This window comes from Corvus cornix, chromosome 8 (assembly GCF_000738735.6).
Source record: "Corvus cornix cornix isolate S_Up_H32 chromosome 8, ASM73873v5, whole genome shotgun sequence".
Classification (NCBI taxonomy): Eukaryota; Metazoa; Chordata; class Aves; order Passeriformes; family Corvidae; genus Corvus; species Corvus cornix.
Window position 1 is genome coordinate 27,652,798 of NC_046338.1, and position 13,998 is coordinate 27,666,795.

Here is a 13,998-nt window from a genome sequence, read left to right on the forward strand (position 1 = left end):
GGGTTTATTTTAACTGTCTCTGGGTGGAGGAGGTTGCTCTGCACGCCCTGTGGTTTGTGAGTTCTCAGAAGGTGGAGTTAACAGTGTGCTGGCTGTTACTGTGCTGGGCAAATCTGTCCCTGATTTTTATTGTTTCTTACTGCATGTGATTAGTAACTTTTAGACAACTGCACTTGAGGCCCATAAGCTAAACTTAGTGCTTGTTGCAACAGACAAAAGATGAGAATATTAGATTTTATCCACTGTGGGTCTCCAAGTGAGCTTTTCTTTTCCAAGAAATGAAGCATTTATAATGCTTCTTTTTTGTCATTGTTAGTTTCCTTTAAAAAAAAAAAAAAAGTCATGAGCTCATAACTGTTACAACAATGGGAAATAGCAACACAAACGTGGCACTTACTGAGGCACATTGTTAGTAAAGCTTGTGTTAGATATTTGGTCACTGAATTTCAGCCAGGCTTTGCCACTGTCCTGAGGTGAAGAGTTTGATGCATGAGGGTGGTGGCCCTTGCCATCTGTGAGGATGGAGCTTTATCAGCTCCACTGGCACTGGATTGGGCTGCGTAGCAGGGCTCTGCAATTCCCAGGATAATCTATCTGGTTTGTCTGTGAAGAGCCAACTCATGAAAAACTGGGTGAAAAACTGTGAGCAGTCTGACTCCTTCCTGTCTGCTGTTAGACTTAATAGTCATAAGTCATGAGGCTGAAAAACCATTTAAAAAATAAAAACAATGAGTGTGTTAAGGAAACGTGAGCTTGCTGGGCTGGTTTGGCTCCTTTCTCTCTGGTTAAGAATCTGGTAAAAGTTGCTAACTGCAGTTTTTGGGCTCTTCAAATAATTAATTACAGCCAGGTTAGAATCTGAAAGCAGCTGACTCATGAGGGAATATCATTTAGGGAGAAACTTTAAATAACTTATTACATGTTCTAGTGCTAAGGATCTTGGCTTACTCAGCGCTCCCTGAATCCACTGGGAGGGTCTTTCCAGTGGGATGTGTGTTAGCCACAGGGGGCTCATGACTGTAGGCAGCATCTCCAGTGCTGTCTGTGCTCCTGGAAGAATTCATCAAGGTGTTTGTCCACACAGCTCCCATCATCTGAATGGGAGCTGAGGGTACCCTTCACTTCAGAGGATGAAGCACAAGGCTTTAAGTTTGGTCTTTCTTTACTAGGTGGGGATTAGTGATATTTTTCTAGCTTATATTTTCAGAGTCAGCTGCTTGGTTTGGTAGTCTACAGCAGAAATTTGCAATCCGTTAAAATGGAGCAGCATTTTTTTAGGTGCATTAAAACATAATGCTATAAAACAGCTTCTGATCCTGTGTGCATGTATTTGTCAGCTGTGTGAGGAACAAAACTATTGACTATCATTTGAGATGGCAGTTACAAGTGGTTTTCTTTTATGTAGTCTCACCTCTGTGTTGACCCTCCCTCAAGGGGGAAGGAGAGCTCTGTGAAGCACTTCCAGTGGCAGCTCGTGAGGGATCTGAGTGGGAAGAGCGTGCAGGACCCAATTTGCTGTTGGGAAATTGCAGGTTTCTGCTTCTGTGCCCTCAGGATGGACAGCTGGCTGGAGCCTGGCTGGGAGTAGCTCTACCAATGTTCTTATTCTCTTAACTCTTGGCGGTGGCTGCTTCTAAAGGCATTCAGAGGAACTGTAAGCAGAGCTTTGCAATGGATTGGACGCAGTTCTCGTCTTTCTCTGAGAAGAGCGTTAAATCAGATAAACCTCGGTGTTCAGCACCCTTAGTAAATGGCTCTTAGGGGATAATTGTACACCAGCTTCTTTTGGCAGGGATCTTGCTTTAGGCATTTCAGCTGTCCTATCTGATTACTCCTAATCCTTCAGCATCTCTTCATTTGTGGTGAAAATTATTGGATATGCATGTACACACACACACATATATATAAATGAGTAGGTGAGGATTTATATATATGGATATGTGAAACTCATATTAGTCCTCTGATCTCAAAAACTGTCTGAATTGCCATAGCCCAGTGCTAGACTTGTCAGTCCACTCATAAATAAAAAAGAATGTGGAAGATAATTGTCACCCAGGCTTTTACTGTGTGTACTGTGTAATGAAGAGATAATTAAATATACTAATAACTATAATACTAGTTTTTATTAGTATATAATTAATGTAGTTGTATAATATAACATATAGTGTAATTATTATGGTATTATTATATATAATATAATAATAATTATTGTTGTTATTGGGATATTAGAGATTTGTCACTATTCTGTGGTAGGTTTGGGGTTTTTTCTTTTTCTATTTTTCTTTTTCATTTTTCACCTTTGCACAGCTCCCTCTGGGTGACCAGGAAAGTTTTGGAGTAGTGAGCAATGGAGAGACCCCCACAACAAACCAGTCCCAAATATTTCCACATGGGTCCCTAAGTCATAGTTTTGAAATCTATATTTCCTTGGAAGTATTCAGTGGTGTGGAGGCTTTTTGGGGGGATATCTTCGCTTTATTTATTTAGTAAGTTGGTTTTAATCCTGGATATGGCTTTGCATTAGCAAAACATCCTTGTTGTGAATTAGAAGAAGGAATTCTGTGGGTGAGAGCACTCCACAAGGTTTAGCATCTCTGCCAAAATTCCTTCAGCTACCAAGTATCATTTAGAGCTTTTTTATTCCTTCTGGAACAAACAAATCCAGTGTTCTGAGTTGATGAGAGGTAGGCAAATGGCTTCCATATTCCTTTGCTAGATCTCCTGAAGCACCCAGCTGTCCAAAGCAGACATTTGGTGCAGATATGTTCTGTGGTCAGGACTCTGTAGGGGAGTGCCAAATTTGCAATCACCATCAGCGGTAATTATGTGTGATTGTGTGTCATGGGGAAATCTGTGGTTTTCCCAATGTGCTTGCTGCTCAGCTTAATGCTCACATAAACACGTGGCCATTTGAGGTGTGGCAGAAAGCCATGGAAAAACAGCAGGGCCTTTTGGAATGGCCAGTTTCTCAGGTTGCTGTGGGCTTTTCTCCTTATTTACCAATGAGGTGGTTTTTACAAGACTTGCCCCAGAAAGGAAGTATCAAAATCCTTGATCTCTGTGTTATTCAGTTTTATGTTGTCGTAGTTGTTTAATTGCTTAGGTACAAGCTCAGATACCACGGTGGCTACATTGAGTTTTGTGATTTCAGTTTTGGAAGTCCACGCTTTGCTCAGGGATGTGCAGCCATTCCTTTAAAACATTTCCTTTCCGCTGTTACTGGTTTGTGTGTCTGCAGCATTTGATTCTTGGATTCCTGAGTCAGTCTGGAAGAGCTGGCATTTACGCTGTACTTGTGAGGCCTGAGGGTTGAGTTGGTGCCTCACAAAGACTCGCTGCCATTCTGGGGCTGTGTCAGCTTTTCCACGTTTGCACAGCTCCCTCTGGGTGACCAGGAAAGTTTTGGAGTAGTGAGCAATGGAGAGACCTCTACAAGAAACCAGTCCCAAATATTCCCATATTGGTCCCTAAAAATCGATTCAGATTGCAGCATGAGAATGGAAAACCATACCTCCTCATCCCTGGAAGTGTCCAAGGCCAGGCCGGACGAGGCTTGGAGCAGCCTGGGCTAGTGGAAGGTGTTCCTGCCCATGGCAGAGGGTGGGACTGGATGGGCTTTTCCCTTCCAACCCAAACCACCCTGTGATTCTGTATTCTGTTAGAGTGTTCCATGTGTCAAGCTTTACCTAAAGAACTAATGAAGCTAAAAAATGTATGCTTTTCTTCTGCTTGGTGTGTTTACAGAGTGTAGTTTCTGAGTAAATATTCTGTGTTTGGAGTGATAGGTTTAAACTATGCTTGGTAAGTAAATTTAAAGCACTTCTCATAATGCCCTCTCACTTTTTAATATTCTGGACACTTTGAAGGCCTGTGTTTACCTGTGTTGGTGAAACAGCCTTACTTGGGCTGCACTTGGAGGTCACAGAATGAGGATGAAAGAAACTAAAGCTGGCTTAAGGCTATTAAAGCTTTTCTGACAGGCAGGTCACATAAGCTGGTGACACAACAGCATGTGAAGGACAGCTGCTGAGTTTTTTTGGGACAAGCTGGTGAGTGTTCAGGTGGTGAGGAAGAGCCCCATCACCATTCAGACGTGGCCTTAGTTGTGGAATCAGCTGGGAACATCTGCCCCTGCACGGCTCCTGCGGGGTTCTCTGCTCTGTCCTGCCCACAGCACTTGATGCTGACTGTGCCACACTGTGTTTCTGACTCGTGGCCCGAGTGCCGTTTCCCAGCTGAGCTCTTCGTTGAGCTCTCAGCAGAGGGCGGCCGCAGCCGTGCTCCTGCAGGAAGCTGGCCGGGCTGCGCTTGGCATCGGCGCTGCTGGAGCCAGCCTGTGCTGCCTGCAGAGGAACGAGGCCAAGTTCTCCGCCCGTCTGACCTGATGGGCTGTTTTAGCTTAGCCGAAGGAGTGTTGCTTTTCAGATCTTTATTTTATAGGGTAAGAAAGCCTTTCCAAAGGATTTACTGCCCTAGACTGAAACACTGAATCCCTCAGTGGGATGGGAATAATGGAGCTAATGGGGTTACTGTATGGATAAACCCCAGTCAGTGACGTGCTTTAGAACAGTGCTTGGCAAGGGGGAGCTTGGAAGCAAAACAATTTGGAGGTAGCTTTATTGCAGGTGTTTGCTTTAAAGGACACCCAAAGGAGAATGGTGCCAGGTGGAGTGGGAGGAGTGGGAGCACAGCGGGATGAGGTATGTGAAGGAACAGTGAGTCCTTATAATGGCTCTTTTAATGATAGTGCAGCATTTTAGTACATGGCATTCACAGATAAATGACTCACAGCCATACAAAAAACCCCTAAGGACAGTTTAATAGTCTAGGAAAGATTTTGTGTGATCTCATGGGTGACTTTGAAACAAATTAAACCTAAAGACACTCATAAATAGAGCCTGCCCAGCAAATACTGGTGTGATTAAAGTAGACCTTAGCGATGGCTGTTGTAACTCCAGTGAAATAAAACTTTGGACTGTTTAAGAAAGAAAACTGTCTGTATTATATGGAAGGTAAGTGCATATTAACTTTTATAGAGCTTGGAAAGTGTTGTGAGGTCTGCTGAGGCAGCACTTCCCTGTGAGCTGCAGCTGTATTAAATTGGCACTGCTGCAGTTTCATGCTTGGCTTTTACCCTGACAGCAGAATTGTGCCCCATTTGGTCTGTTGGGACTCAGCTGATCTCTTTGAGTGCTTTGGAGCACTCAACTGGTAGAAATCTCTTCATTTTTGTGTGTGAGTGTGTTTATTTATTGATTTTTGGCAGAGCATTCTGACTGCTCTTGCTGAGCTGGGCGAGTGCCCATGGCCAAGGCAGCAATGCCTGCCCAGGCCAGGCAAAGAATGAAGGGCACCGGTGCCAAGGCAGATTGAGGTGAGCAGGCAGGAAATCATGGCACAGGAACCAGCTGGCTGGAATCACATTTGATACCAATCAGGAAGGCAGCTGTGTGAGAGGCAGAGGGACAGCTCTGTGGGACTGAGAAATGCTCACATATGGGCTGCTGTTACATACTCCAGGCAATTTCACTTGGACATCCTGCCCTTCCTCAGTAGACAAAGACATGGCAAATGCCATGAATAAAGCTTTCGTTCTTTCTGCTTTCGTTCTTTCTGGCAGCTCCTGCTAGATGGGCTGGGATTGGGGATAGGGCTCACACTGGGATTTTTCCAGAGGTATGGGGTTTTTTTCAGGGAAGAGTTCTGGCACATATCTTTTTTTCTCTTTCTTTTTTTTTACATGAGTAAAATTGCAAAGCCACATATGTGTGTTCTGTCCAGAGAGGCCTCTTCATGTTTACCTAGAAACACAAAATCATGGCATGCTTTGGGTTGGAAGGGACCTTAAAGCCCATCCAGTGCCTACCCCTGCCATGGGCAGGGACACCTTCCACTAGCCCAGGTTGCTCCAAGCCCCATCCAACCTGGCCTTGGACACTTCCAGGATCCAGCTTCTCTGGGCACCCTGTGCCAGGGCCTGCCCGCCCTCACAGGGAAGAATTGCTTCCCCAGTATCTGATCTCCTTAAGTTTGAAGCCGTTCCCCCTTGTCCTGTCTCTCCAGGCCCTTGTCCAACGTCCCTCTCCAACTCCCTTGGAGCCCCTTTAGGCTCTGGAAGGCTGCTATAAGGTTTTCCCAAAGTCTCTTTTTCTCCAGTCTGAAGAGCCTCTTTCTGGAAAAATACATTATTTCTTGGTCCAGCAACATTTGTTCTGGGAATTTTTGTTCGCTTTTTATTACTAAGAACAATTAAATGTTTGATCAAAATCAAAGGTGAAAGGCTTTATGTGCCTATAAATGTTTAAGACACAGAGATTGGTAATACTGGAATGATATTAAAGTTACCAGATTTGAAATCATAGGTTTCAGTACTGGGGATATCATTCCCTACTATTTCTTTCTGTTTGATGCTTTTAGTTTCATTTTTTTACTACCATATGTCTTTTGATAACTCTGTGTTTTCTTCATGTTTCATTCTAGAAATTGGTCCAGTGACAATAACCACAGATCCCAAGAAATTTCAGTTTGAACTTAGGGAACTTTATGTTCAGGTGAGTAACTTGTTTCTTATGTGGTTCTAGCAAAGACTGTTTCCTCATGCTAATCTTTCCTCTTGTGCTGATATTCCTGCTGCAAGCATTCATGAGGAGGTAGATCACTTACCTCTGTCATTTTGCCTGCACAAACTGTCATCTTCCTGCTCATTCTAATTTGGGATTATGCTTCATTCCATTGTTTTAGTTTACATCGTGTGGAGACACGGTTCGATGACACAAGAAGGAATAGTTAGGTAATGTTAACATTTAGTTGGCATTTTCATTAGTCCTGCCACTTGTCCACAGACACTTTTATGGACTTTTACTGTGTTCTGGAAATTATATTCCATGAACACCATTCAAACAAGAGGACTGTAAGACCCGTCAGGTTTTCCATAGGCACTGCCTTCCCTGCCGTGCATTACTTGGCACTTACTGATTCAAAGGCTTCTTAGAATCACAGAATATCCTGAGCTGGAAGGAACCCACAGGGACCATCCAGCCCAGCCCCTGGCCCTGCACAGGCACCCCAACAATCCCACCCTGTGCATCCCTGGGAGCGGTGTCCAAACGCTCCTGGAGCTCTGGCAGCCTCGGGGCCGTGCCCATTCCCTGGAGAGCCTGGGCAGTGCCCCAGCACCCTCTGGGGGAAGAACCTTTTCCTTGATCTCCAGCCTGACCCTCCCTGACCCAGCTCCAGCTGCTCCCTCAGGTAATGTAAAGAAAGGGGGAGGTATGGGAATGGAGTTATCCTTACTGACAGAACATGTGTTGCTATTATCTTATCTTTAACCAAGGAAAATGCTTCTGACCTGTGGTGAACCTTGCTGGAGTCAGTAGTGCCAGACAGGCTCTCCCTCAGAAACTGGCACATGGTGTAATCCATGTAAGAACAGATTGCTTGAAGATTACTTTAAAAGTTGGCAGAAGGTTTGAAATCAAGAGAAAACAATAGCTATTGCAGTTTTCTCCTTCATGGGGAAATTTAAACTTCGAAACTCCATCCAGTTTTCATGTTTTGTTTCCTCCATAGTTATACTGGACGGTAATTGCAGCTGTTTCTAAAAGGTGGGTGATTTAGGTGAAGCTTTTGGGAATTTCAAACTCTTCATTTCTAATCAATTAAAAGTTTCTGTCTAGTGAATTTTAGATTTCTTTCTTTAATGCTGGCTGATCGCATATTTCATAATTACTTTCAAGATGTGCTCATTCTGCTGTATGAAGGCTGACACTGACTTGTATTCATCCATTGTATTGGTGAAGGGCCAAAATAGAAATCAAAAAATGATTAGAACAGGACCAATAGGTCATCTTGCAGTAGAGAAAACGTGAACACTTTCTACAGGTTTGTTACCAGTATTTTTCCAAAAAGACTGAGAAAAGATGCAAGAGTGAATGTTGTGGAGGTAGAGGAGCTTTTGAGCTGGGTTCATTTTGAGAAAGGACTAAATACGCTCATTAATGAATAAAGCTAAAATGAAGGTGAAGAGAAATTATTTCAAAGCGTCTGACATATAAAACATATTATATCAAAATATGCTCAACTTGCCCTCCCTAAATGTCAGGGTAAGCCCAGCTCTTGTTTTCCATTCATGTCATAGAATAGTTGGAGGGTCACTTGGCTGGCATTTGACATCGGGTAGAAATTGGACTGTGTACATTTCACTGCAGAAACTGGGCCCTGTTCTTTTTACATTCAGAGTGATAAAGGACATACTGCTTGGATACAGGATCAGCTTAGGAGGTATCTCCTATATTTCATCAGTAATTAACTGTGAATCATTCTTGTGGACAGCGTGATAAGAACGTGGACTTGGGCAGGAATGGCTCCTTAATGTCTTTTTTTTTTTTTTTTTTTTTTTTTTTTTTGTTAAGGAGATTTTTTTGTGTGTTTCTGTGGGCCTGTTTAAACTGGAGGGAAAATGAAGCTTCCTGAGCTTGACTCACCTCAGCTTTTCCAGCTACCAACTAGGTAGTTGTATTTAATTTCAATTTGGAGAGGAAGGTAGGAAATACTGAATGGAAATTTTTCTACTTTTTTTCTTTGAGTAAAGGCAATACTAAATGTTAAATGTTAGGAAGCAATTCTGCCTGTGAGGGGGGGGGGAGGCCCTGGCACAGGGTGCCCAGAGAAGCTGTGGCTGCCCCTGGATCCCTGGAAGTGTCCAAGGCCAGGTTGGATGGGCTTGGAGCAAGCTGGGCTAGTGGAAGGTGTCCCTGCCCATGGCAGAGGTTGGCACTGGATGAACTTTAAGGTCCTTCCAATCGAAACCATTTCATGATGATGATGTTTTGTTGTTCTACCAGCTGCCTTTTAAGAGTATTATTCTACATTATGGGAATAAAAAAGTCCATGCTTGTTCTCAGAACAACCATTTAGATCAGTAGTGCTTTTCATGTTCTATGCAGAAAACAGATGCTGCCATATAGAATATTATGAGATGATAATCAAGTAGACTTGAAGTGGGAATAGAAATTTTCCTGTTCCAAGTAGGTGTCTGTAGAAATTAGCTATTATTTTGACTTTGCCCACAAATTAAAGCTTTATGTGGAAGAGTCTTCTGCTGAAAGAACTTGGATATACTGATGTGTCCCACTGGACTGTATAGACATTGCCAAGATAAAGTTCTGTGTGTCAAAAATCTTCTTGGAGAGTTCTCTCTTGCATTTTAGGCTGTCTGGAGTCTACCACCTGCTTTTCCCATAAAAGTAAGGCTACATTTAGGAGAACTGACTTTGGAAAAGAACAATGGTTCTTATATGACTTACAGAAAGAACAGTGACCATGTGCTTGTTCTTTAGCATAGGTGAGAAACTTATTGATATTCTTGCTTTGAAATTGGATTAAGGATACTGATAGATTAAATTTGTTCCCAACATGAACATTTCACTGAGGACAAACATAATTCTTGAGTATGAAGGACTGCTCTCTTTTTGCCTTCTTCTTTCTCAGCATGTGTAGATTTGTATATACATATGTGTGAAGGCATGTTGATTGTAAAAATAAAAGAAATAAATTTTATATTTAATATTGAATGTGCAGAGATCTGTTGTAGATGATGGGGCAGGTTTTACAGTTTGTATCAGCTCTTTGGAGAGTTCTGTCTTCAATATGCCAAGTTAATTTTTATGTAAGTTAGTGAGCTTTTATTTAAACAGTATTTCTCCTGAATTCTTAATTTAGGGAGAGGAACTAATCCCTTCCTCTAAAGATAAAATCATACTTGGAAGCATTTTGATTGAACACAGGTTCTGAAAAACCTCCAGCTCTGCAGCTGCTGCAATGCAGAGCTGTGGGAGCACAGCACCTGTGCCCTCTGCTGAGCTCCCTGTCCCAGGGTGGGGTCCAGGACAGGATTTTGCTGCTCTGGTGTCCAGAGATGCTCCTGGAGCTCGGCACTGCCTGCCTGGGATCATTTCCCATCTGTCTGTGCCCCTGACCTCCCGTGACTGCTGTGTGCTACCAGAGCAGAGGAGTTGTCAGCCAGGAACAGAGCATGTGAGTGTGGGAAACGGGGCTGTCACAAGAGCTGGAGCTGAGCACAACATGGATGAGAGTGAGCATGACACCAGCCAACGTCAGGGCTCTTCCTTTCACTTTATTTTCTCTTTGGAATTGTTGCAGTTGCTGCTTGTGAGTGTGTGACAATACTCTGCAGAAACCATAAAATCCTTAGGGTGGAAAAGGTGAATAAATGATCAGAGGCTGAGGAAGCATCTGTCTTGAAGGTCCCAAAAGAAAGTAACTTATTTGGTATGTTTTCTTCCGTAAAAAAAAAAAAAAAAAGTTATGTTTTCTTTCTACTTGTGAATAGGGTGGTGGAGACTGTCCAGAGATGAGCATTGGGGCAATAAAGATTGCTCTAGAAATTTCCCTGCCTGGCTCTTTCATCTATGTATTTACTGATGCCCGATCCAAGGATTACAGACTGACCCATGAAGTGCTTCAACTCATCCAACAGAAACAGTCACAGGTAACGAGGGGATTTGCATTTCCCAGCTGGGTTGTGTGTTTAATGCTCTGCTTTGCTCAATGACAAAGGATAGAATTCTCCTGTGTGACACTCGGTGAAGTCTTTTTACAGAAGGGACCATAATACTGCATTCTAAGGATTTTTAAAATTTTTGTAGAGTTAACTGATCTGGTTAAGGAAAAACTGAGTGGAATATTCCTTTTATTATTGTGAATTAAATAATGCAACTGAATCTTCTACCAGTAGATGTGGTTTTGGCCAGCTTATCACTTATGTAGATTTTTTAATGTTGTTCTAAAAGAAGTATTGTGTAAATAACAGGGCTGATTGATTTTTAAAGGGATTTTTGTCTGTTCCTTTTCTTCTGCTTAGATTTTTCCGTCAGTACTGAGTGCAATGACTCTATCCATGCAAAGTAACAAACCCATCCCAAGAGACGCATTCTTCTGTTGTCTTGCCTTAATGCTGCCTTGGCAATGCTTTCCTCACCTGTGCACATGTGCCCAATGATTTACTGATTTTTCTTTAATCCAGGTGGTATTTGTGCTGACTGGAGACTGTGATGACAGGGATCATATTGGTTACAAGGTCTATGAAGAAATTGCCTCAACAAGTTCTGGTCAAGTTTTTCACTTGGACAAAAAACAAGTTAATGAGGTAACTTTGCTTGAGTTTTGCAGTAGATAAAGAAAACAAGGCAAGAGTTATACTCTAAATCTTTAAAGGGACCTGATGGTGGGTTAGGGAGCAGAAGGGGGAACTTCTAAATGTTCTGCTTTTAGTATGTGGACTCTGTTCCAGCTTTCCCTCCCTTCCTTTCTCCATCTTCTATATCAGGATGCAATTCTGTGACTTTTGTTGACATTAGGGAAGTGTGAAGGGCCGCATCTCACCAGAACCTCCCCAGCTTCCCTCTGCCTGTGCCAGAAGAGAAGAGCTTTTAAAAAAAGAGCAGTTCTGGGCTCTGCGTAGCCCTGTGGCCTTTCTGCTCAGAACAAGAGCCCAGTATCAGCTTTAAATGAGCGTTTGGTGAGCTGCTACTTAGCCTGGACAAAAATGTTCCCCACATAGGATAGATAGTGTGAACTCTCAGGTTTCCATTGTTCACAGAGTCATGGAAGTAACTTTTTAATTGAGGTTATCATTGCAATACTTTTGCCACTTCTGCTGCCCTCCTGGTAGCTGTGGCTCCTCGCCCACAGCCATGAACGACTATTTCCTTTGGGAATGCCGGTGAGTCTCAGACAGAAATGAAACTGCAGAAGTGCGTGAGAAAACAGTTTGGAGAGAGGTGAAATCACATGGTATTTATCTGGAGAGCTGGAGTTGTTTATAAATGTTGTAAACATTCCCCTTTGAATCCCCAGTATAGCAATAACTAGCTGAGGTTTTAAAATAAAAATTTACTCTAGTTTGTTCCTTCTTTCTGTCCTAAAATTTGGACAATGATAAATGTTGGACATAAATTGCATTTTTCTACAGCTGTTGCTTATAAAAATTGAAGTTCTCATTGGGAATGATAGAAGCTGTTGCCAGTGATGTGAAGGTGGTCAAAAGGAGAAACTTCCCAGAAGATTTATCCTCCAAAAGTTGGGTTAAAATTTGGAGGAAGAGAAATTACCTGCTTGTTCTGTGCAGATCCTGGCTTGCATTTTTCTATTATGTATGAAGGGTAAAACTTCTCTGTGACACTCCATGAAACCCCTTTGTACAGAAGGGATCATCATGAAATGAGATGGTCTTTAAGGGCCCTTCCAACCCAACCCATTCTGTGACCCTCTGATACTGCCAGTGGGAAATGCTCTTTGCCAGGAGGGAGTTTTAGGATAAAGTTTTGGTTTGATTGTTGTGATTTTGTTTTCTCCTGCCTTTGGGAGGTAGAAGTGAGCAAATAAAACCATTTGTAGGTTCTAGGCAGCACCATGTTCTGGAGTGGAGCTGGCACAAGCTGCTCTCCTGGCTGCCTGCTGCTGCTTTCTGAACTTGGCACTTCCCTGTTTCTAAGAACGCCATCTTCTGCCAGAAAGGATAGACTGTCTTGGAATTTTGGGTAAGGTTTTAAGCAGGGGGTTTCAGTAGCCACTTTCACCCCCTCCCAGCTTTATCTCAACATTTCTTTTGAGTAAATAATCCTAAAATTGTAGAGTCATAAAATGACTCCTGGGTTGCAAGATATCTTGAAGATCATCTCATTCCCCATCCCCTGCCATGGGCAGGGGCACATTCCACTATCCCAGGTTGCTCCAAGCCCTGTCCAACCTGGCCTTGGACACTTCCAGGGATGGGGAAGCCACAGCCTCTCTGGTCAGCCTGTACCAGGGCCTCACCTCTGCACAAGAGCCGAGGGTGAAATCAGTAGGTGATAATTTTGCAGGGTTTTTCTGAGAGGGAGGGAAAAATACAGCCTGTGGCCACTGGAAAGAGATGCTTAAGCAGTGTGAGAGATTGCCTAAGGTGGAAAAAAACCAAACCCTAAATCACTTTCAGAAGTCTTCCACAATAACTGCTGAACAGTTTGTGTTAAAACCGAACCCAAAAGACTCTGCAATTTTAGTGATTATTGACCTTACATAAATCTGTGTCTGGGCCAAGTGACTATGAAAATGAGTTGACCAAATTGCTGCCATCCCCAATAAAACTTCTCTGCGGTTTCAGTTCTGGATCAGCATTGATTCCAAGAAGCACATCCACCAGTGGGTGGATGCCAACAAACAGGACATCTCGAAGAGATCTGATCAGCTGTTTATGGGATAGCCCTCAGGCAGGATTCAGCAGCAATCAAACAATCACACTTGCCCTCCTTTTTCTCTGAGGAGTCGATGATGTGTAAAGAATGCAGTTTATAAATGCTGAAGCACACTCACCGTTGTGGGCCCAGAGACAGCCAGTGCTGGACTGGGGATTAGGGAACAGCTACAAAGTCCCTGCCGAGTACCCTGCCAAATCAATGGCTTGTTTTGTTAAAACATTTTGATTATTCTACCCCCCAAAAACCCAAACAAAGCTATTTTTAGTGTATAAAGTTTCAAACTATACCTCTTGTTCTTGCCCTTTGAGCATTAAGTGCAGAATGAAGCAATATTCTAAGCTAGATATAAGGAAACACAGCAAAACAGTACTTGATACACATCCAGTGCTTGTGTACGGGCAACACTGAAAATTTCGTGCCTTTTTTTTTACTTGTGAAAAACATCTTCTGATTTCAAATACTACAATTAACTTGCACAAAATTATTGGTGCTTGACAAAGTTGTGTTGGGTTCAGTCCAGCAAAGCATGAAATGCATAAGTATCTCCACTTACCTGCTGAAGGTAGCTCATCTAAGAGTCTGGGGTGAAGGTCCTATTTTTACAAACTCACTGTGATTACTGTGCATTAGATAAATGAGAGCATTTATGTAGTTAGGGTATCAAGGCCCCATCTCTGGGAGTGTTCAAGGCCTGTGTTGGGGCTCTGAACAACCTGGACTAGTGAAGGTGTTCCTGCCT

General features: G+C 42.9%; 1 protein-coding gene across 1 annotated transcript in view; it reads left to right on the plus strand.

The window, feature by feature from the left end:
• The window catches only part of HMCN1 (hemicentin 1), a 173,542-nt gene that overhangs the window by 24,542 nt on the left and 135,002 nt on the right, over nucleotides 1–13,998 (plus strand). The window contains 3 exon segments of the mRNA XM_039555766.1: nucleotides 6,481–6,551; nucleotides 10,352–10,510; nucleotides 11,045–11,167. Coding sequence (XP_039411700.1) covers nucleotides 6,481–6,551; nucleotides 10,352–10,510; nucleotides 11,045–11,167 — 353 coding nt within the window.